This window comes from Lepisma saccharinum, chromosome 14 (genome assembly GCF_977018435.1).
Source record: "Lepisma saccharinum chromosome 14, izLepSacc3.1, whole genome shotgun sequence".
In the NCBI taxonomy this organism is placed as follows: domain Eukaryota; kingdom Metazoa; phylum Arthropoda; class Insecta; order Zygentoma; family Lepismatidae; genus Lepisma; species Lepisma saccharinum.
The window spans coordinates 44,676,907-44,702,244 of record NC_139242.1 but is presented as its reverse complement, the minus strand read 5'-3'; the positions used below and the strand labels follow the sequence as shown (position 1 = coordinate 44,702,244).

Genomic DNA, 25,338 nt, shown 5'->3' with positions numbered 1-25,338 from the left:
TCTTTTCTGCCAATCCAATGTGACAACACTGGCCTGTTCCACCGGACATGGCCCACTTGAATAACCCTGTAATACTCTTTGTCCTAAACCCGAAAAAGACTTCCCTTGCATTATACACCCAACGGCAAAAGAAACAGTAGATGAATTGTCCACCACCATTTTCATTAGGTCTCTAGTACACAATGTGATGACAATGAATTGAAATAATGACGTAAATAAGCAGAGAACAATGCCTGCTTCGAACCAACATAGTTTCATTCCTTAAAACAACACAGGATGTAGAATAAAAAAAGTAATGAAAATAGTGGTGGACTATTTGCCTACCATTATTTTTGCTGTTGACTGTACTCTCAAAGCCCTCTCCTCTTGTTATCTCTTCAGGGTAAATGAAACAGCCTACCCCTTCACTTGCGTTGGCTGCATAAGAAAAAAAATGTATGCTTGCAATATCTATTCGATGACAGTGTTAACACATTAAATAACGTTTCAACAACTTTTTAATTTTTCATGTTTTGCTGTCACTTGCCACTTCTAGTTGCAAAGGAAATAAGAGTTGAAAACATTTTAGAAATGATTGTTATAAGAAGGAAACATGAAAGAACAAAAGTGGGTCTTACCTTACCGATGATTACATCTTCAGTCAATTAAGAACTCAATTGTTCTTGCATTTCAGTCCAATCAGGCACTTTGTTGCATAAATCTGATCCCTGCAAACCACACGAATCCCAAACAAAGCTCTACCACCACGAACCTCATGATCACGAACCATGCTGCCTTGTTCTTGGCAGGGCAAGTTTTCACAGACAGCGAATAAGCCAGGGAATCCCCGTTTACGATAAAAATAAATTATTCTATATCCAGTGAAAGTAAAACTACTTTGTCAATATAGGGTGTAACTAGCATTTTAATTTACATAATTTGGTATGAAGACTTACTTTACAAATATAAGTGTTATTAGACTTTCTGTTTACACTACGGTGTTGGGTGAATCGACAAGACATCAGCACTCCGACCAGAAAACGAAGTCAGAACTACAGTACTCTGTAATTTTCAATTTCGCTTACTCTTGTCGATGAAAGGGAGAAAAACCTAAGTTTCGTACGAAATATGGAGAATGTACAATGAAATACAAATATTTCTGCACAAAAACAGGCTAATGTTTATATAAAATGCTGGTGTTCTACAAATTTCCAACCCTGACGGAAATGCAGTGTTGCTGATATTCTTTCTATTCGTTCTAGTGGCTAACACTATGAGGCCTGCCTCATTAGCACGTTAAAAGCATACAGTCGCAAAATTAGGCTCCCCACATGTACGACCATACGACAGAATGTGGAGAGAAGAGACCCCAGCAGATGTGCCTCACTCCGTGGAAAAATTTGTATACTAGACAGGGTTAGAAAGTTTTTGTAATTATCATAAATGAAAATTAAAAACTTTTGCATTGCATTACGAATGTTTTGACAAAATAAGGAAAGGCACCTTTAAAAGAGTAATGATGATGTGGGTAGGCCCAGCCTCCTGGCCTCATAGGATGCTTCGCCACTGATAATATCATGATTAAACTACTTAATGTGGTGCTATCAATCAAAGCATTGTGAAATTATATTAAGAGTGTAATATTAATTTTAAATATTTGATGATGAAAAGAAGTTCCTCTACCCAAATGGACAGACATACATACTATCTGTGTTAACAGTTGTGGATAAATACATGAAATATGCAGAAATAATAATAAATATTTACCTGAATTGATATTACAGTGCTATATTTTATTACTCAATTAGCATGGCTCTATTCTATTATTGACAACTATGAAACATAAATCACACCACCTTCTCAAAGTGCCAAGATCAGAAATGTGCAGAAATAAGTATTGCCAATTTGACGGTAATGTGTATACTGTCTATGCAGCATAAAAAGGGATGCAGATCTTGTGCTGGGGTTCGGGAATGGAGGGTGGGAAGCATTGGGGACCACTGTGAAGGAAATTGCATAAAGCATCCTGCCAGCTAGGATAATATGAGTATGCATTCACCACCTGCTTCATTGTTTCCATGTTGAACAATATAAGCATACTCCAGCTAGTATTTTCCACTTCGAGCATTTACATATCTCTGTCTCTCACACCCACACACACTCGCTCACTACTCTCTCTCTCAACATTTCCATTTAGTACTTGAAATCAGAACTGTGTGTTAGTGAGGTATTTGACATGCACAAAGCTTTGAAGCTCTTTTAAAAAGCATTACGCAACGTGTGTTCAAATATGTAGGCTGGTTGGTTGGGAGAAGCACATGGCTTAGTGGAGCCAACTGGCTGGTCACTGTGTTCACTGCTTGGTGTGCAGTGAACGAAGAACGATGGCTGGTACAATAGAAGCTCCCACCAAATGTGAGGTTCGTGGTGTAATTCGCTTTTTGCAGGCAGAAGGTCATAGCACAGCCGAAACCCATTGCAGAGTGAGTACCATGTATGGAGAGAAGGTTGTGGGAGGGAATGGTGCCGGAAAATTCGAAAGAGACAAACTGATGTTCATGATGAAGGGGGCAAGAAAGACTGTCTGTTGTGATGGAATTTCCTGAAATTGGGCGACCCACTCTCTAAGAGATTGTGACTGTGAAGCTAGGTTATCACAAGTTTTGGTACCGAAATAACAAGGTGGGTACCGAAATTCCTTGCAGAGGAATTCGGGAGTGGCTGAGTTTCCTGGCGGCAATATTCTTCAACAAGGGTATGCAGAAGATGGTGCAATGCTATGACAAATGCCCGAATTGTCATATGTTGACAAATAGTTCAGGTGTGTGTACAACTTTTGTGCAATAAATATGGGTTGTTCTTATTTTTGTTTCGGAGGTTGATTTCCAAATAGCCCTCATATTGCAATTTAAATAAATTTAATACTTATTAATTCTTAAAAAAAAATCAACAGAAATGACATTTCATAAATTGATAATTTGGTCAATTATTTTATGAATCAAAGTTTAGGGTTATTTAATCATAGTCAAGAATTTATTACTTTTCTATAGATAACTTAGTTTTCCATTGCTTTCACTTACCACCAAAACTATGTGAAGTAGAAAGTTAAGCCACCCCAAAATTCCAAGTTTCCCTTCCCAGAATTCGAACCAGAAGGATAAAAGTACATTTTATCCAATTATATTCCAAGAGTAGTTCACCTATTTACAAAATGATGTAGAATGACAAAAGGGTCTGATTAATAAGTATTTACAAGCAATATGAAATGTTGGTGCAGGTTCAATGCCCGAGATCGTTATGTGATCAACTTTCGATCTTGCCACTGAAGTACTTGGGTTCATGGCATGGGCATAGTGTTCTTTGTGTTTTTCATCAAATTCATCATACCATCACTCATCCTCATCATCACACTTAGCAAAAAGTGGAACAATAGGCTACTAAATAACAAAAATACAAGTACACAATACCAACGTTGGCACTAGTACTTGTAACACACACACATACATACACACACACACACACACACATGGTATTTTGAACACAACTTTCATGGAAGATAGAATTAACAATGCCAGTGCGCATGAAAAACAAAAAAGCAGAAGCATTAAAATGCATACAAAATTTTAAGATGATAGAAGCATAAATAAGCAGCAATATAATGACACAGTCACCATTTCAAATCCTGGGAAGCCTAAGCAGATCAATGTTCAATATTTTGTGGATCACACCTTCTAAAGGTTACATTCTACTGGGCCCTCCCTCTATGGATTTTGTTTGTACACTCTTACTATTAATATTTTCCATTCATGGGGAAGTTGACAGCTGTAAATCCATGAGGTTACTTTCTAGTTATTAAGAGAGATTTTTTATTATTGCCATGTGGAAAATAAATTCAATCATTACTCTTTGTACGAGGAGGTACCCCCCCCCCAAAAATGGAATTTTGTCACCTTGTTTTATTTTGACCATACATGTACATGTTGTAGGTACATTCAGGTAAGCATGTCTACTCTAGTCACCTTCAAAGTATTGCCCATGTGCTTTAATGCAATTGTCCCAACGTTTTTACCACTGTTGAATACAGTTTCGAAACTCCTCTGGCGCAATACTCTTCAAGGTTTTGTCCGTAATGTCTTTGACCTCATTGACGTCACATTCCTCTTCATCCGCGGGAACAAAAAAAAGTCACAGGGTGCTAAAATGGGTGAGTACGGTGGATGGAGCACAAGCACCATGTTGTTCCTTGCCAAGAACTGTCGCACGGACATGGCTGCGTGGGCTGGGGTGTTGTCATGGTGAGGTAACCACATTAACAGGCACCCGTCTCATCTTCAAATTGTCAGTTAAAATGAGCTGACAGGTACTTCAGGACAACTCCACTTCTTCAGAAATTTGCTCGATGGTCTTTTGACAAACTTCATTAATGGCATCTCGAACTTTTCCAATGTTTTCTTCATTTCTGCCTGTCAAAGGACGGCCAGGCCTTGGCAAGTCTTCAGTTGACATGTCGCCATCTTTGAACCGGCAAAACCACTCGTAGACTTGTGTCTTTCCCAAAGCAGCTTCATTAAAAGCTTGGCGAAGCATAACAACGGTCTCAGCAGCCGTTTTTCCCAACAAGAAACAAAATTTAACACAGGTACTTTGCTCCTTGTGGTCCGCCATCTCAACAATCACTCAAAAATCGCCAGACTTTTGCAGCAACACCACAAACAAAGCAACACTACGAACGAACCGCTCAGCACAGAATAATGCCAACTTGCTGATTGATGCAAGATATCCCATACTAATGACACCTAGCGGCACAAGCTGTAACTAATCGGTAATCCACGCAACATTTTAATTCAGTTTGTTTTTGGTACCTCCTCCTATGTTGGCGTGAATCTCTTTGTATTTTTTTTTATACAATGGAAGTCAGTTAATGGGTCGTAATGTGCTTTGGGTCAGGGGTGTCCACAGGATTTTTTCCATGGCAGGGCAAACAAGATATCCCCTCCATGTGATCTGTTCCAGTATTACGGGGTTTTTCAAAAGTCCTTCCCACATTTAAATTCACTGTAACTTCGTTACGAACAGATATATTTCAGTGAAAGAAAGTTTGTGCTGCATAGCAGTCTTTAAAGTTTTACCTGGCAACACTGCACGTTGAGAGGGTCATGTGAATCCAAGCGATCAGGTGATTCCACGATGGCGTCGATCCGAGAGGCAGGTGGTTTTCCGTAGAAGACCCGCATCATGGCCTGCAACATCGCCAGACCTGACTCCATGTGACTTTTGGCTGTGAGGATATGTCAAGACGGAACTGTACGCAGATAAACCAAGAGATCTGGATGACATCACAGCAAAGATATCTGCAGTCACCACAGGCATTTCGGATTCAGGACAAGATTGCAGGAAAGCATCGATGTGAATGGCACCCATTTGGAGGTGTGGCAAAGATGACGACAGACATGCAGTGTTGCCAGGTAAAACTTTAAAGACTGTTGTGAAGTACAAACTTTATTTCACTGAAATATATCTGTTCGTTACAAAGTTATAATGAACTTAAATGTGGGAAGGACTTTTGCAAAACACTGTTATTTGTAATTACCAGTCCTTTATAATAATTCATGCAAATTATCGTAATTCAAATGAAATTATATATATGGAATACATAATTTAACCTGACAGTCATTTTCCATGCTGATAATTTCAGTTAGTAGTTTCTAAATGTGCCAGTAGATGGCAGTACAATCCAGCTTCTTAATAGGTTAGGTCAGGGGTTCCCAAACTTTTTCGTTTCATGGCACCCTTAGTGTTTCAAGACATTTCCGTGGTGCCAAAGTCAGAATGTAGGCCTATCTAATACTTGCAACGCTCAGTTAGTAATATTAGGTTGGTTGCCTGAAGTTAAAAATAAACATATTTCAAATTCAGAAACATTTTGTGTGTAAAAAGTACTAAATAAGCACACATTTGGAACAATCATATCATTTCACTGAAAATATTGGAACATTTTGCAATGCCCCTGTAAGCCAGCAAAGGTGCTGCGGTGCACACTTTGGGAACCACTGGGTTAGGTAATTAGTCCTAGATATTTTCTGGGCATGCATAGTTCATTTTTGAAAATAGTATCAGTTTTCCAGTACAGTGAATAGCAACACAAAGTAAGATTTTTGTGGGCAAAAAGATATTCATAAGGAACGTTTATGGTGGGAAGTGTTTGTCATGAAAAACGGGAGACAACGAGTTGATGAATTTTCTCAAGGACGATCAAAAGTTGCAAATGAAGGGCATGGTTGTCCTGTTGAGACTATGATGGAAGCAAATGTGTTGTCTGTGGTGACAATTTGAGCTAACAGGAGGCAAAAATTGACAGTTCAGCAACTGCAAAAAAAAAAGTGTCATGATAATTTAGCCTACAGTACAATTCTTTAATTTCTGAAAACCTTACTCAAGGTGCTTACGCAGAAAACTGACTCAGCGACACACAATGGACTAAGTGGAACAAGTCTCATCACATCACACTTCTATGCTGCAAGTTTCGAGGAACTGATACAAGGATGGGATAAGCACGGTAAGTGATGAATGCTTTAATTATGGAAGAAAAAAGTTTTAATATCTGATTTCCTCATTTTTTTGGTCATCTAAATTATTTCTAATTGTCCATGTTTCCACAGTAGTTACCTCGTAAAAAAAGGTAAAAGGTAAAGTGCTACCCTGTGCATAGCACCACGCCATGAAGGCGTATAAGGGGTAACGCCCCACACTTTCTTGATCCGGTCGTGAGCACCTTTACCCCCCAGGGTTTCCCCCAGGTACCCATGTTATTCGACGCTGGGTGGGTGCCGGGGCCGCTTCCATCGTTAGAAAAGTTCCCGGATTTGAACCGGCCGGGGATCGGACCCGGGACCTTTAGCATGGTAGTCAGACGTGTTACCGACTGAGCCACAGTGGCGACCTCGTAAAAAATATAATTACAACAAAATTGTTCCCTGAACATTTCAATTAGCATTTTCCTCAAAGCTCAAATAGGCTAATCAGGGCTAGACCTGCAATTTTAAGTGGGATCCAAACCACTGAGCAATGGAACCCCTTGAGCATCTAAACTTTCTAACTTTGCTCTCTCATTTGCAATCTTTTCTGAATCAGCTATAGATTCTACTTATTAATCATAAAAATAAAAGTCCAATAAATATACCACTATGCCACCAAGGCCTACCATTTTTCTCAAGAGCTATGATTGCAGTGAGATTGGTCAATATTTAAAGAAATCTGTTAATCAACAAAATACTCCACTAAACAGGTAACACAGAAAACAATTGCACTGCTGGATTCAAATTTTTATATATGATATAAAGGGTTTTCCAATAAGAATGATATGGTTTTGAAATGAACTGGCAACTATGCTTCAAATGTTATAACTATCACTAGCTGTCACTTGTGTTTAGTATACTGTGAGAATTCATCATGGCTAAATACATGCCTCAAGAAGGTTTGGTTATTATCCAAAAAATTTATGAAAATGGACGTTCATAGACGTTCTATTGAACTTGAAACAGATCATAATTTTGGGCAAAAAATTATCTTCTCAGATGAAACTCATTTCTGGTTAAGTGGATATGTTAACAAACAAAATTGTCGTTTTTGGTGTGAAAGCAATCCACAAAAGATTCACGAGAAGCCCTTGCATCCGCAAAAGGCCACACTGTTTGGTGTGGTTTATGGCATGGTGGCATCATCCGACCATTTCTTTTTTCCAAAATGAGGTAGGAGATGAAGTTACAGTGACTGGTACCGATTGATATTAACAGATATTTTGTGGCCAAATTTTGATGAAATTGACTTGAGGACATGTGGTTCCAACAACACAGTGCCACATATGACACTGCTAATGCCACTATCAACGTATTGCAAGAACACTTTGGTGAAAGGATAATTTTAAGAAATGCAACTGTTAGTTGGCCTCCAAGAAGTTGTGATTTAATTCCTTTGGTTTGTTTTTGGTGGGGTTATTTGAAATCTATAGTCTATGCAAACAGACCACGAATCCTTGATGCATTAAGATTCAACATCGAACACTGTATTTGTGACATTAGGCTCAAGTTATCGAATTCACTCATGTGCATGAAGTCGAGGTGGACACTTAAATGATGTGTTATTCAAAACATAATGTAATAAACTATGCTTCAAAATAATATAAAAAGTTTGGTTGTATCTGAAATCGTTTTTATTTTATTTCATTGTAAAACCATATCGTTCTTATTGGAAAATCCTATATATTGCTAATTATTTCCATTACTGACCATTGGTACTTCCCAATGTTTTCAGGCTATAACATATAACTGGAAGTTTTGTCAACAATGTAAATGTTTTAAGTACTCTCAGGATTAATTGTTTACTGGAATCCATTTGTTGCTTCAAAGGAATCGGTTGTTTCTTTTTAATGTATAGTTTAAGTTTATTGTTAATTTCAAAACATGATTGAAAATTACACACACATTTGAGGTACTAAAAGAGAAAAATGAAAAACAATGTAAGGAAGTGTTTATTTTCCCATTTCTTTTTAATAATTATTCATAATGCTGCACAGTAGAAAGTGCCTGCACAATACTTGATTATTACCCTACGTGATAGTCCATGTTGAGGTTCAAATAAGTGTTGATATAAATTTAGTGTACAGTATTCGGAGTTTCAAACACCATTTTTACACATACACACACACATGTTCTTAGCAGAACCGAATGGGTGGAAACATTTGTACAACACTGATAAAGTGACCAAATTATTTACAAAATAAGCAAATAATAGGGAAAAATTAAGAAACTCCAAGCTTTACAGCATGTCAACACAGTGTTTGTGGACATACTTCTTCCTTTGGCATTCACAATGCTTTCAGATTTAACAAGTCTTAAAGAACTGTGCCAAAAAAGTGTCACATTTCCACTTCTCACAATCCTCCTAGAGTTGCACAGCAGAAAGCAAAAACCACACCACAGATCTTGAAAATTTACATATGTGATAGTTCATGTTGAAGTCTCACTTCACAAGCCGTTATTTGAAATTCAAATAACCTGTAATGTTCATATAGATTTAAGGTATTTGCTGCTTCAAAATCACACCATATACACTTGCAATTTTAAATGTGTATTATAAATGTAAGGGAACTTCAAATATGCAAGGAATGACTCTACATGTGAAAAACAATTCTATTCACACATAAATAAAATAACTGCGATGTTACTACATAATCATACCGGAGCCCGTTTGAAACATTGGATTGCGGTGAAACTTGGTACAGAGGCTATATGGAGACCATGGGAAAGTGAATGCTAATGAAAAAAAATAGTTCAAATTTTCACCACCAGGTTGAAATGTGCTATTGAAATCTGGTACGCAGTCAACAACCAGCCTGGAAATCCTTCATGAGAGCATTGAATGCTGTCTTATGCTTCCAGAGCTTCATTCACATACTGAACACTGCTATACTGACATAAACTCAAATTACTGGTTGTTGTTACTGGAGTGCCTCAATGCAACCTGGTGATGAAAATTTGAACTTTTCTTTTTGTCAGCATTATCTTCACATTGTCTCCATATAGCATCTCTACCAACTTTCACTGCAATCCGTTGCTTTGAACAGGCTCAAGAAGACTCCAAGGGAAATTTTAATTCGCAGTGCAAAGCAGACTTGCTCCAGTGCAAATCTGAACATAAAACAATTTCATAGACTGCAGCTGAATATGGTTGGAATCATATTAAGTCTGTATAAAGTGTGTCAGTTGTTCAACTGAAAAGATTACAAAAGTGCTTACATTTGATTTGCAGTTTGGGTGAATCATTGTTGTACTGCAAAATTTCTGGATGCTGCTCATAATCAGAGTTTGGGGAGTAACATACACAAGTAGTGTGCGTGGTAATGCATTACCTTTATTTCAATGTATTACTTTCTTAGTACTTGCATTACATTACTAGCATTATCTTGACAAGTTCAAAACTGGAGGATTTATTTGCCAGCATGAAACATGCTTTGTTGGGTTATTTTGAACTTACGAATATACAGTTACAATGCAAAAACATGCACTACAGAGAATAGTTATGATACTTGTGCAAACAGTTAAATGTCTATACTGTATGACTTAGTAAAGTACTGACACGCTGAAAACAACTCTGCTTATAATTATTGTAATGCAAAGGGCTCAGAAATAAGCATGAAACATTTTAGAACTGGGCAATGCAACAACTACAATATTACCAGTGATCATTGTTCTAGGTAGCATGAATGGAGAATAATAACGTCTTTTGAGATCCAGAACAGAAATAAGAGTAATGACGTATACAGACTAATCAAGCCACAGAAAATAACAGCAAACTTTTACCTTATCTCAATCGCAACATGCAGTATCTTGAAAATTTTGAGAATGCAAACTGCACTTTTAGTAGTTTTAATTGCAGAATATTCTACAAACATTCAGAAATTAGATATATGTAATTTTGCTTCTGTCTTTTTCTCCACTTGCATTGGTTCACAGAGAACCTTGTACACTTTAATCAAACCTTGTACTTGTCTAAAGGATAGGATAAAAACTGTAAAATGAAATATATATATATACAGAGGTCGGAAGTAGCGCGCTACTTGTAGCGGCGCTACTGTAGCTAGCTACAAAATTTGTAGCTGTAGCTGTAGCGGCGCTACATTTTATAAATTGTAGCTGTAGCTGTAGCGTCGCTACAAAATTCTTGTAGTTTGTAGCGAAAATCACCTCGCTACCGCTACTTTTCTTGTTGGAGTTTTGAGGTAAATGTTTACGTGGCAACAGTGTTTACCAGAGAAGAAGAAGAAGAAAGGTTGCCATGCAACTGTGTAGCGCGTTAACTTTGTTGTTTGTTCCTAAAGGAAAAAGTATAAATACCTTCGTCTTTGGTCTCTCGATCTCATTTGTATTTTGTTTGGGAGGTAGTGGAAGCTCGTGAGCCCGTTAATTTTGTGCGTCGCCTTTGTTTTATAGTACCACGTTATTATTATGAGTGATATCGACAGCGACGATTGTGGAAGCAAACCACGCGAGAAGTTGCCATGGGAAGAATACAATAAGTTTTTTACTTTCAAGAGGACAGGGAAAAATGGAAATTTCATTGTAAGCTGCAATCTTTGCTGCATAGGAAACGAATTGTCGGTGACGAAGACCAGCACATACAATATGAAAATTCACTTACAGGTAAGTGTAAAATTAAAGGATATAATAATAATGAAAGGGGAGATATAAACTCGGTCACATGTTTCATTGCAATTTCTTGAAAGTGTGTAAATGTAGAGATAATGCAATTACATGCCACGTTGTTTACCTGCCAGTTGGTAACCATTAACATTTATCATACATTTGTACATTTTACACAGTTTTTCTCCTGTGTGCTATTTGGACAGTCTTTCGAACAAAGGCATGTAGTGCTCAAAGTCGGTAAGTGGTTTGTTTCATTAAATAGTACTAGATTTTCGACTTCTGTCCAATGTATTACTTTGGAAGGATTAATTGAAGCATGCGAAAGTTTCCGAAATAAGTTTTTAAAATTGTGCAGAACGTGCACCTAGTTTTAGTCGAAGAAACCTCCAACTGTGCGCCAATTTCGTATTGGAAAGTAATTTCCAAAGTTTCCGTGCCCATAAAATTGAGGTGTGTGTGTTAACCTCAACTTTGAAACATTCGCCCGTAAATAGCAAGACCCGAATACAAAGTTCGGTATTATCTAACCTTCTTGCTTGGCCGAATCATTTTCTCATGAATATAGTAATATTTTGGGCCTAATCTGCCGTTTTGCAAATTGTCCAACGTACTGTTATTTCAACCCTTTTGGAAGAGCAAAAAATATTGTAGACGAAATGTTTGTTGCTTGGAATTTTGATCGACGTCTTCAATCGAAGTTATTTTTTTCCCCGCTTAAATAAGAATTTTCAAAGGGATTGCAGAGAATTTCACAGTGCGAAAATTGAAATTTAGAGTTATAATGAATTTAATACCTTTTTCACTAATCAGGAGCTACTACAATGTGGAGTTCTTAAGTCAGTGTGGTGTTCATTGTCATTTAATATCATGCACGTGTGATATGACCACAAAAGACATAAAAAAATGGAAGTGACTATTTTCACCAGGTGGTGGGAATAGCATACGAGGCTATTTTCACCAACAAATGTAAATACTTGACCATAGCATTGTATTTGGCGCAAGTTTCTTTTGTTGCATTGCGATTTCATCATTCTACGAATGCAATTTTTATATGCTTAGATTTAAGTCTGTTAACACATACTGCGGAGTTTTAGTGATTACTTAAAGATGTGTGCTTTCATAGTTATGTTAGGTGGGCCAGGTTTGGTTTTCTTAGCATTAAAATAAAGTCCCTAAATGTATTCTACTAAACTTCCGATTTACTTCTACTAGTCTACAATACTTAAGTTGCTTCACGATGGAAAATGCATTGTCCGTGGGAAGCACGCATGCTCGCCTAAGGTAATTTTTAAGTGTTTTTTTCAACATTTATAACTTTTACCGAAATCCAAACAAAGGTTCAAATTTTGTGTGATAATGATTGCCAAAATTCTAAGATTAGTCTTACTGCTAGGATAATTTGAAAAAAACAACAAAAATTCATAAAATAATCTAAACCGTTACCCACATCCATGTTTGATACCCAGTGGAGGTACATTGTAGTTCAGATTTTAAAATGTAGGCCCACTCCCGATTAGCCAAACTGTGCATAAAGTGGACTTAAAATCTCATTGGGCAGTAGTACTTAAGTTACTGCTAAGGAGTTAATTTAAAGTAAAATTGGTGCAACTACTACTGTCACAAAGTAGTGAGAATAGCAGAAAGTGTTAAGACCAGAAATCACATGATCTGGTGTTGGGAAGTATTTACAAATAATTTTAATGCTGGAAGTGACCTGCCTAACCTAACAATGAAAGCACAAGGAATGCAATGCCCCTTTCATACTACATCATGTGACATATTAGCAGTACCAATTCATATTAGAACACCTTGTGATATTTTTCAAACTTCATAGTGTGAAGAAAAATTACTTGTCCATACGAAAATAAATGCACGCCGACATAAGTTTCTTACACATCAACAATTAAGGAATGCACACATACATGTAGTAGGCCAGGTTGGAGATCATACACATGAGAATTTAAATTCTGGTGAAAATAGCTTCAAAGCTAGCTTCACCACCTGGTGAAAATAGTTACTCCATAAAAAAAAATGTATTGAGAGCAATTGAACATAACTGCATAACCTCATAAGAATCACTTCATTGTAGTTGATATTCTTCCTGCCCCTCCAATAAATATCTCTCAGGGCAGAATAACTTTTTTGTAGTGAAAATGTTGAGACTGTGAGTAAAGTGTACAGATAGGTATCCGAGTAGCCATAGCCTGGAATGATGTTGAAGTGACATTTTCTCATTATCTGATTTCACAAACTTGGAGACATTTGCATTACTTTATGAATCTGGGGTCCTGGATTTTCAATTCGTGGAATAAGGTGTTTTGACAAGTTATGAAAGAGTAGAGCTGTAGAAGGTATGAATCAAAATTCTTGACCCTCGTCCCCCCTCCTCCCCACAAGGGTTGGAAATGAATAAAAAAATTATTAGTTATTATTCTTATTCACAGCTTTCATTCTTTCTAGTGTAATTAAACACTTATTTTAAAATTTAACATACTGCTTTCATATGGAATTCATAGCTAGACAAAAAATGAAACTGACTAATCAGTTTCTTCAGTGCATTCTTCAAATTTCAGTTCCGTTATTAAATGGAATGTGTGCACATTCATAGAGCTAGAATATATCCATACAGATATCCTCTAGTGTTCAAACCCAGTAAAACTTGACGTTAACGTAAAAACAAACATAACATTTATGTTACCACTTTGCCATTGGGTAAGCACTAAGGCTGAGCCAATATCACTTGGATGCTTGGGAATTGGAATGATAAAAGCTTTTTGAAATATTGATTGATATCAGAAATTATACTGCTCTAATTATTTGCATAAATTTACCAAAGTTTTTGCTTTAAAATATTCATGAATATTTTATGTTATGCTAATACAAAATTCAATGTTTTTGCACATAAATCGGGCACAACTTCCAATTTTGCATAATTCCCAGGATAATTAGCCTCTGCGAAAGTGTTTTGTGCCATTTATGTGGATCCTGCGTAGAATCAAACAACAAAAAAGTATCTGCCAGTATTGATAAATGGAAAAGATGCTTTCTGATACAGATACCACTTGTATAAGCTCAGCCCTAGTAGGCACACACATGAGGCAAAAACAAATTAATTCCTAGAAGCAATACCCAATGTCTTCTCTCATGACATGCTATTCACATTAAGGGAAGTGTTTTCCCACAAACACTAGGGACCAAAATTGTATATATTGTTTCCATTGCAGAATTATTTATCTCAAGACAACTTCACGTCTTTCGTTTCTGAGGTAACATGGGAGAAAGTTGCCATGGAATTCCACAGTATTTATTCATGACAGTCTCGGCAACTTTTATTCTTATTAGAACCTTATAAATGGTCCCGTGGCATTTTGCTGTATGGTAACATGTGTAAGATTTCCTGTGATTATTTTAAATCCCAAGTATTTTGTAAGAAGTTCAAAATTTCAGAGATTAAATCTTGTTACTGTATCACTGCACTTTCATTTGTGCACCTATAGTCATAATATTTTTTTCTTTAGAGAAAACATGAGCAGAAGTTGGGAGAGTTGAATAAATCCATCGAATCAAGCAGAAAGAGAAAAAGAGAGATCTGCGATAGCAACCAACGGCAGAAGCAGTTAAAATTAAGCAGCCTCAAAGATGGAAGATTCTCTTTTTCAGGTGAGTTATTTGTGAGAGCATATTGATGTTTGGGATTTCTATTTTGGTTTTCATCGTTCTTATACCGCTCATGAGTGAACTGTGACTGTGATGAATGGAGAGAATGAAAGAGACAGTCACATCCATACTTTACCCACGATCCAAACCAATTGATGAAGGACAGTGGCTACTCACCGGAAATTCTGGGAATTATGCATGAATATTTTGTTCCGGGAATTATGTGGAATTTTGGATTCATTGGAATCGCACACTCTTCATATTGTTAATATTTTTATTGAGGGGCGGTAGTATGTAAGTTTGGAATAGAGAAAACCTCTGCTTGCATCCTTGAATTTTTGGAAGGTTTGCCTTGAAAACCGGGAATTATACTTGAATTTTTTCATGGTCTTAGAGTGGCCACCCTGTGAAGTAGCATGCTAATGCTAGCAAATCCACCATAGGGACTGGCAATTTCATAATTTTTATTGTACAATTCTTTTGTCTTCAACCATGGGCAGTGCGAGGGGGTGCTTGCGTGCCCCTTAATTTTCTTCCGCATCCCCTACGTTCAACTGAAAACCCTAATTGTTAGAGTGTATATTATGTCATGTCACATTGAGCACCGAATGTCAGGTACTGAATGAAGTAAGACCGTTATTATTGTATGCAATGGACAAGCACGTAAAGAGATGCAGCGGCAGATTTTTTTCTTCAGTCAGCATTGTTGTTATGATTGTTTTCTTCCTTTCTTTCATTAAGTGCTCTGTATGCGGTTTTCGATAATCGCCTATAGCAGAGATTCCCAAACTTTTTTTGTTTCACGGCACCCTTAGTGTTTCAAGATTTTTCCGAGGTGCCAAAGTCAGAATGTAGGCCTATCTAACACTTGGCAACGCTCAGTTAGTGTGGTTAGGTTGCTTGCCTCAAGTTAAAAAAATAAACACATATATCAAATTCAGAAATATATTACACATAATAAAAAGTACTAAATAAGCACATACATTGGAGTGTCATTTCAGTAAAATAGAACATTTCGCGGTGCGCCTGTAAACCATCCAGTGTGCTGCAGTGAACTGTTTGGTAACCACTGCCTATGAGCTTGGTGTGAGTTATGTTTTTATTTTATTTGTTTTTTTATTGTTGATAAATGGTTTATTTTTGTTCTTGTTCTTCCTCTTACTGGAGCAAAAATTGCAGCTGCTTTCAAATTATCAGGAAATTATTTAAGCAAGTTGTAATGTGAAGGGTAGTTTTCTTGTTAATACATTCTATGTATTTGTTCCACATTACATGTCTAGTAAACGTACCATTTCAGGCTTTTTCAGAAACTCTTACGAAGAGGCCCAATGTTCACGAAAAAATTTTGGAATAAGTTATTGGGGGTGGGATTTTATCCTGAAGTGGAAGACGGAAGGTACAATGTACTATGCAATCATATTTTGTAACTCCACTGGTTACATTAAAAAGGTTCAAGAATTGTGTTTTTAAAGGTCAGGATAATTTCATTTTGTATTTCACTACATAGTTCAATGAGACTGCAACGTGTATCTGAATGTTTACACTGTATGACAAATTTCTTGGAGTATAAGTATCATCATGGACGTCCAGGGGGAGTTCAAGCTGGGGGGAGGGGGGCACAGCTTCTCGTGAAAATGGATGTCAATCTAAAGATATATAATTTCATTTCAGTCAGTAATTTATGTTAATCAGTGGAGGCGATTAGGGGTGTAGTTGCCCCCCACTTTTTGCTATTTATGCTAGTTACTATGCTAAACCTTATCTACCAAGAGAAAGTAAACTGTTCTTCTCACCCCCCCCTTTATGTTTTAAAGATTGCATGCATGTTAGTTGAATACTGATAATTATAATTATATATTGAAACTTTTAATTAATTCTTAATCTTTCATGGCATTAATCAAATTTCATATCCTTTCATTTGTAGGGGAAAACCAAGAGAGTATAGACAATAAGTTGCTTGAGTGGATAGTAGATGGGTTGCATCCATTCTCTGAGGTGGACAGACCATCGTTCAGTGACTTATGGCAGTCTTTAACAAAGAAGAAGTTGATGTGCTCTGCGACCTTAAAGAAAAAGTTGGGGGAGCAATATGAAAGAATGAAATCTTCAATGTTAGACGAATTTGAAAAGGTCAGTTTTGTCTCAGCCACAGCAGATTGTTGGACTGCACATCATAGGTCCTTCTTAGGAGTAACCTGCCACTGGTTGGATCCACTGTCTCTAGAGAGGAAATCTGCTGCTCTTGCATGTCGGCGTCTCATAGGAAGCCATACTTACGATGTTTGGCAAAAGAGCTGCAGGACATATTTATCAGGTACCACATTCATAATAAAGTAGTGGGTGTGGTAACTGATAATGGATCAAACTTCGTGAAAGCCTTCAAGGAGTTTTCTGCAAGTGAGCCGGAGGACAGCCAAGAGTCTGATGTGGTGGAAGAAGAAATTACAGAAATTCTTGCCACAGGAGATTGCACTTTGCCACCCCACATTCGCTGTGCAGCACACACTTTACATCTTGTTGCAGTGAAAGATTCAGAAAAGGCTGCATCATCAGATGCAAATTACAAAAGGCTCTTCCGAAGTGCCTTCGCTAAAGCACAGGCATTGTGGAATAAATCCCGGCAGTCTTCCCAGGTTGCTGACATAGTGAAAAAACAGCTTGGTGCATGTCTGATTGTACCAAATGCAACACGGTGGAATTCAGTGCATTCTGCTGTATCGGCACTATGTCAGCATTTTACAAAGCATGAGGAGAAAGTGCATGCAATTTCTGATGCAGTTGGCCTGTGCAGATTTTCTCCACATGAGATTGAATTTTTGAAGGTAGGTCCGATATGATAAAATTACTTATGTAGTTGGAACTCATTTCATACTCTTAACTTATTCAGTCATTGCAAGCTGTACTTACAAACTGCTATAATATTCTTAATTTTTGACTTCAATTATTATAGTGTACTTTTTAAGATTCCAAAGTGCAGAATTTGCATAATATTTTTCTCATAAATTTTAAGTGATGCATACACTTGTGCTGGAATCAGAAGAAATTATTAACATACATTTTTATTGTGGAGATTAGAAACTGTTTGCTGTGTTTTTCCAAAATGGATTTCCTTTGAATGATATGCTACATTTAAAGTACATGAAGGAATCATGCTTATGAATTGTTTTTAATATTTTCACCATTGTTTATTGCTATAACAAACATTATATTTACAAATGAATAAATTAATTCCTACAATGTTTTAAAGTAACGTACATTTTATTTTTGAAGGAATATGCTGAGGTTACACAACCACTAGCCAAAGCAATTGACATTCTCCAGGGAGACAAGAAGGTGTCCATTGGATATCTCCTTCCCACACTCCACCAACTTCTCCGGATACTTGGTTTGAAATTGGATTCTGGGGATGTAGCACATTGTGATGCCCTTGCCAGAGCTATTGTTGATGGTGTGAAGCAACGGTTTGCAGGCATTTTATGGGATAAGGATACAGTGCTAGCTGCTTGTTTCCATCCAAGGTAAGAAGTTATCTGGAATTAATTCACTGCAGTGTCTTTTATATCTTGATTATTCACATGAAAGATGCATGATGTTTTACTTTACATAACAAAACATCAACATTGTTAACTTCTCTTTTAAGATAACAATTACGTGCTTTCATATGTGCACAAATCAGAATATAGTTGCTTTATTTGATGTTCAAAATAATTTCTTGGCAACCTGTATTTTATTTAGTGCATGCCAATGTTAAACTTGTCTTTGGTTGAGAGGCGGATATCTAGTCTTGGCCAATAATACCTTGTTATGTGAAGTATACATTTCAGCTGTTTCTTTTCACTATTTTTTTTAACATTTGTCTCATATATTATTTTATGCAGTTTCTCAATAGCCTAAGAGGTTTTCTTTTATAGTTTCCAGAACTTGATAACATGGTTGTTTATTATTTTTTTCAGTGTTCAAATGTAAACCAGCTGTCTTCCATGGTGCAGTAGTAGTTATCAAAGCATACTATGATACCCAGGAGTCTTGGGTTCAAAGCCCAGCCTGGGATTGTGTGTTTTTTGTGATTGTCCATTCATCAATTTCACCCATCCTCATCTTTGCGATTGCGATTAGATCTCTCCCTCTCTCAATATGTCATTTATTGTCTCACTTATTTTGTCCCATGCTGTACTTTTCAAATATCTCCCTCTCATATTCAAAATAAACCAAATCAATTAGTTCAATGTAAACCTGCAATAAACTTGAAATTGTTGCCCCAAAGTGGACATCAAAGATTTTTTTTTTTTTTGTCTTCAGTGTAGTTAACCAATACCCTGATATAGCACTTTTATTGTATTTCAGATTCAAATTGTCATGGCTTGAATCGGAAAAAAAGAGTGAGGCACGCAGATGGATGGAGAAAGCTGTATCTCATGATACGAAGGAAAGTTCAGCTTGTCAGAATGAAGAGAAGCAGCTAGACGATTTTGAAGATTTCTTCAAGTTTGAGCAAACTCAATCGGAAACAGAACTACAAGAACTGTGCAGATTTCTAAAGGATGGTCCCAAACCTGTGGAGACACTGCACAGTTACAGTAGCAAGTTCAAAGAAATTTTCATAAAATTGAACACTGTTATGCCGTCAAGTGGAGCTGTTGAGCGTTTGTTTAGTGTTGGCGGAAACTTGTTTTCTAGCAGAAGAACACGGCTGACCGACCAGAACTTCGAAATGCAGCTGTTGCTAAAGTTCAACAGACAGTTGAATTTGGTTTAAAAAACTTGTATTGGACAAACCAAACATGCATGTTATACACAGTTAATAAAGTGGTTTGTACATTCGCAATAGGACTTTCAATAGTGTTATAAAATTAATATCTTGTCTCATACCAAAAGTTTGTCAGCAACTAGCTTCAGGACAGGTTTTTCCTTAAAACTTTATTTTTTTCCCCCAAATATCTATTGTGAAAGTTTAGTATATAGAACAGTAATACAGAATCATTAACTTGAGTGTTGATATAGAATGCAATGAGTGAGGGTGCAGCCCAATAGGTAGAGAGGAAAAAGTGGACAATAATGCTTAATTGTGCTGAAGGCTAGTATCAAGATAAGGACATCCAGATGATAGATGTAATGATATTACAGATAATGTATGTATGCACACTTTAGTTATTTGATATCTGGATACATTGACAAATAAGTATGTAGAGGATGTATAATCAAGTACTGTATTTGGATATTATACATCCAGGTGTATAGTTTACCAAGTACCTGAATAATTTTATTATCTATATATTAGGGCTAAGCCAATACTACTTCGAATCAATATCAGTGCCAACATACATCATAATGGCGATACTTGAAAAGATGTAATAATTCAAAGTAGGTCAGAATGTGTAATATTTTTTATGATACTGCCCCAGTGGAACTAGGCTATTGTCTTGAATATTGATTTTCACGCAAGATGATCGTTTGATCACCTCCTTCATTTTACTCCCAATGTCTCTGGATATTTACCCTCTGCAGATTCTGGAAAAAGGATGTCAGCATCTATGATACCATTCAATGCATGGGACTCTGTATCAGTTCATTCCTACTATACATTCATGGTGCCGAAATGCTGTCAGGTAATCCAATGACTATACAAAGGTACCTAGACATCCAAATTGAGGATATTGGATTTCCACTATTCAAATTGCTAAAGATTTATTTATTAATTAAATGATTGATGTGTAGGAAATTTAGATATTGCTTGTCATAGTTCTCTGGGTTCATGCTCCTGATAATTCTCTTAGGAGTTTATGAAAAGATGCAATTGAAACTTTATGTTCAAAATCTTTCCTTCATAATTTTTTTTCATTAAAAAATTAATTGTTGCCACCAAAAATGTTAAAACAAGTCAGATGGTAACTCAAAAAATATATCAATTGACTGGTATTGTGATAACTGCCTATTATCTAACTAACAGCTGGGAAGTTTCAAATATCTTCATGACTTGTTTTTTGTTCATGCAGAAGTAGCGAAAAAGTAGCGAAGTAGCGAGTAGCGCACAGGAGTAGCGTAGCGAGCTACTTTTAGGTAAATGTAGCTGTAGCTGTAGCGAAGCTACATTTTGGAAAAGTAGCTGTAGCTGTAGCGAAGCTACTTTTAAAATGTAGCGTTCCAATCACTGTATATATATATATATATATATTGCGACGTGACTCGGGTATGATTCCTTCATCAATATATGTAGTATGGATGGGTTGATATGAAATTCTGGCCAATACTGATATTCTACTGATCAAATATAATATTCCAAATAGTCCTTGAAGAACCTGAATGGTTCATTGACCTCCTTAATAAATGTGTGTTTCGAGGTGACTGCAGTGCAAATGAAGTTACATATTTAGACATTTACTTTTTAAAAAAAAGTAGGGGAAGGAGATCATGTATAACAATTATAACAAAATGGAAGAATTTTGCACTAAATGACAAGATATTTATAGATATATCAGATCATTAAAAATATCGGTAATTTTACCGATACACCAATATGTCTATATTGGCCAACACAGATATAGCACCGATTAATCTGTCCCTAATATATAGTATGTTTATAATTATTTTCTGACATACACTAAGAGGGGACAACCAGTAAAATCGTTACGGAAATATCTTATTCATTATGGGCAATATAATGAATCTCAAATATTCATGTTCAGATATTATTAGAATTATTAAATCAAGAAGACTTAGGTGGGCATGCCAGGTGGCACGAATGGTAGAGGAGTTCACAGGATTCTTGTTGGGAAACCTGATGGTAAGAGACCTGTAGGAAGGCCAAGACGAAGATGGAGGGACAACGTTGAGATGGACCTAAAGGAAATCGGTAGGGATGGAAAAGAGTATATAGATCTTGCTCAGAATAGGGACAGATGGAAGGCCTGTGTTGCTGCTGTCATGAACCTTTGGGTTTAAGAAGGCTAGAGAGTAGTAGTAGTAGTATAATGAATCTCAAATACCGATGGCATGAAAAAGATGGTGAAGGAAATTGAATAAAAAGGTCACTGAAAGGAAGGTGGCCAGCCAGATACAGTGGATGTGGAAATGAAAAAGCAGGGTGGAAACTAGTAAAGGAGTAAAAATTACTGACTTAATAAAAAATATACCAAAAAAAAATATCAATTTAATTACAGCCTACTGATAAATTAGCATTTCAGACACTGAGATTCATTTCTTATCTGGCCTCCAACATCCCCACAGTCATGACAGCTTTTTTAAATAATCAAAGATTAATGCACTGCAAACAAAAGTGGCCTTCTAACATAACATTGTGAATATCATAGTAGGAAGCAAAGAAGAAAACATGGCCCTCAAACTGTAATATTTAAATTTTTCAGCATTTACAGAAAGTGTATGCTCAAGGATTGCCTTCATAATTAGAATACTTTCTCAGTACAATAGTCATTAACAGGTTAGGAAAATTATAAAAGGAATATCTTCCTTTTAATTGAACTGAAAAAAAAATGTGATATCACTGGGAAATCCCCCAAAATGCAGCAGCAAAGAGAAAAACAAACAAAAAAAATCAGAAATTGTAGTCATGAACAAAAAAATGACCAATTTAAGATAAAAAAAACTGGCTTTCACTACCATTGCTGACCATTTTCCACCACCTGGAAAAGCAAGTACATAATAAAAGAACAAAAAGAAAAATAGATTTTTAAAAAATGCATATAATTTAAAAAAAAAACAAGTGAAATTCTCAACACGCCCTTCTTCATTTATGTACCAACCAGTTTGGTTTTACCTCAAGAATTCAATGGAAGGAAGTAGGACAAGTGGATGAGTTAAGTCAAGTGAAGTGAACCAGAGTTAGATGAATGGAAGCATTATAGGGATAATAGGAACACCTGACAGCTACATAGCATCTTCATGAACCGGCAACGTATTTTTAATATAGTTTATTTCCTATTTGCAATAGCATAGTATTATGTTGAACTTTGTTAATTATAATAATTCAATAAGGAACTCCTCAAATATTTGCGATAAGGTTATTTCTCTTTCTTATTGAACCTAACTTTTTTTTATTTCATGTGACATGGTCTAACAGACATCAGAGATCCAGAAGTTTAGGAACACTTATTTGGTATAAAAGGGAATACAACCATATCAGTTAACTATTTGTGCTCTTTTATTCATATTAAACTGCTACAAGAGTAATGCTAGGGAAAAAGCATGTAAATCAACAAACAAGGAAGGTAGCACATAGAGAAAGCAAATGCTAACAACATATGCAAGCTAAGATGTACATAGATTTTATGCACATGCACGCACACACACACACACTCTCAATCCCCTCCCCCCTCTCTTTCTCACACACACACACTACATACTGTATCAGACATGTCATTACAATCTTCAAAAGTAGATAGGTCTTTCTCAAGTAGAAATCAATGCATGCAAATATTCAACCACTGACAGCTGCTGTATTAAACTTCTAACCACACTCCATTTCCTCGGGATTTTATGAAGTAGCATGCACTGCACTGAGATAAGTCTCTTAAAAGAAATATATGGGAAGGAACACGATGGAAAAATGTGTCACATTCAATTTTAGTATGCCTAACATACACCACGTGCTAATGTAGCTAATTATGCACTTACGGCATATTTTATTGCATTTTATTTTTATAATATTTCAACCACATAAAAAAATTGTGATCAGGCAATTAAAGGGATGCTCTGTCACAGAGTTGCATTTAGTGATAGATATGGTCGTCACCAGACATCCTCTTTTTTGGATTTTGATTTGATTTGACTTGACTTTTGTTATTTAGCAACGCTTTTCTGCCACTTTTGACTAATCCCAATGATGTGGATGAGTGATATGATGAAACTCACAAAGAACATCCATACATAGGCTGGGATACTTAACACCCTGCAAGAGGAGCAATTTGAGCCTATACCCTTAGGGATACAAGACAAAATATTGCAATATGAAATGAAAACATTTTTTTCTCTCACCTTCATATATTATAGGAACAAAAGACAGAGAAAAAAAAACACATCAATATGGTGATATGCCATTATTAACTTGTTAAGATATTATCAAGGCATAGTTGTTGGACCTCCCTGATCACAAAGTGGTAATGTCATCACTTTGTAATCAAGGGGTCCCAGGTTCAATACCAAATGGAGGCACAGTGGTTTGGATCCACTTTAAAGTCCAGGCCCAGTCCCGATTACTGGACTTTAAGAAACTAAACAAACTCAAAACATAGTTAAAACAACAGACATAGATATCCATAGTTAAAACAACAGACATAGATAACCAAACACAATATCTAAAGGGTGAAGCAAAAGTCAGGTTACATATGTGATCCTGTTCGAAATTCTGTTTAAAATAATTTAAGAGACTGGACCATCTCAAAGAAAGCCGATATCACCCCTATCACACTAGCAGAAGTCTTAAGCAACTGGAGTGTTTGAATTGAAGCATGCATTCGAGCATACTGCACATGAACTGTAACCATTACAATTCATGTATACGTTTGTACAGGGTGCGGCACGTAAAACCAGCCCGCTGTAATTGCTTTGCTAATGAACATGTAAAACATCTAAATGAACATGTCAACAGAAGATGGCATTGCATGAGTTACTAATTCTGTTTCTCACCAACAGGTGGCTTGTGAACCCGTGGTCGAGTGAAAGCAGTTGAGAATCAGGCCTTGTTGGGTGAAGCCGTGATAATGCCGTATTTGATTCCTGAGCGTGTTGCAATTGTTGAAGCTTTTGTGTGCACCGGATCCTTTGTGCAAACAAGGAAGTTGTTTCAGGAGAAATTTCCAGGACGTCCTGTCCCAACAAAATGCACAATACAGGATTTGATTGGGAAATGGAGGCGTACAGGATCTGTTGCAAATGCTCCCAGGGACAGACGACCATCTGTCTGCACACCTGAATTACGGAGGCAGGTGCAGAACATAATGGCGAGAAGTCCTCGTAAATCAACGAGGAAATTAAGTCAACAGGTTCCAGCTAGTGAGCGAAGTTGTAGACGTGTGTTAAGGGCGCTGAAGTTAAAACCTTACCGGATACGTGTAGTGCAACAACTGAGGGAGCTTGACCTGGGGAAGAGGGTGGATTTTTGTTCATGGCTATTGACGAATGTTGCCAGTGTGTTTTGGATCCATTGATGCTCATCATGAGTGACGAGGCATGGTTTCACCTGTCGGGATACGTAAATTCCCAAAACAATCGCTATTGGTCGTCACAGAATCCACACGTAATCCACGAGCAGCCATTGCATGACGAAAAGATTGGTGTTTGGTGTGCCATTTCCGCACAATGCATTATGGGACCCATATTTTTTGAAACCACAGTAGACAGTAACGTGTATTTGGGAATTCTGGAAGAGTTTTATGAACAATTGACAGAAGAGGAGCATCAGTTCTGTTACTTTCAGCAGGACGGATCAACAAGCCACACATCAAATGCTTCACTATCCCGTGTGCATGAAATGTTTACTCCAGAGAGG

The 25,338-nt window shown here is 36.8% G+C and overlaps 2 protein-coding genes across 4 annotated transcripts in view; one reads left to right on the top strand and one right to left on the bottom strand.

Moving 5' to 3' along the window:
- Mipp2 (Multiple inositol polyphosphate phosphatase 2) overlaps nucleotides 1–25,338 on the bottom strand; it is a 104,662-nt gene that overhangs the window by 55,197 nt on the left and 24,127 nt on the right. The window lies entirely within an intron of this gene.
- LOC145998635 (uncharacterized) lies at nucleotides 10,741–19,593 on the top strand. Its single transcript, XM_083135101.1, has 6 exons — nucleotides 10,741–11,177; nucleotides 14,699–14,840; nucleotides 16,762–17,151; nucleotides 17,214–17,659; nucleotides 18,108–18,355; nucleotides 19,182–19,593. The coding sequence occupies exons 1-6, from the start codon at nucleotides 10,983–10,985 to the stop codon at nucleotides 19,591–19,593; spliced, it is 1,833 nt and encodes a 610-aa protein (XP_082991227.1). The 5' UTR covers nucleotides 10,741–10,982.

Coding starts and splice junctions, on each gene's coding strand:
- LOC145998635 (XM_083135101.1), top strand. CDS start 10,983: ATGAGTGATATCGACAGCGACGATTGTGGAAGCAAACCACGCGAGAAG. Junction 17,152..17,213: donor CTGCAGGACATATTTATCAG/GTACCACATTCA, acceptor ACTTCGTGAAAG/CCTTCAAGGAGTTTTCTGCA. Junction 17,660..18,107: donor ATGAGATTGAATTTTTGAAG/GTAGGTCCGATA, acceptor TTATTTTTGAAG/GAATATGCTGAGGTTACACA.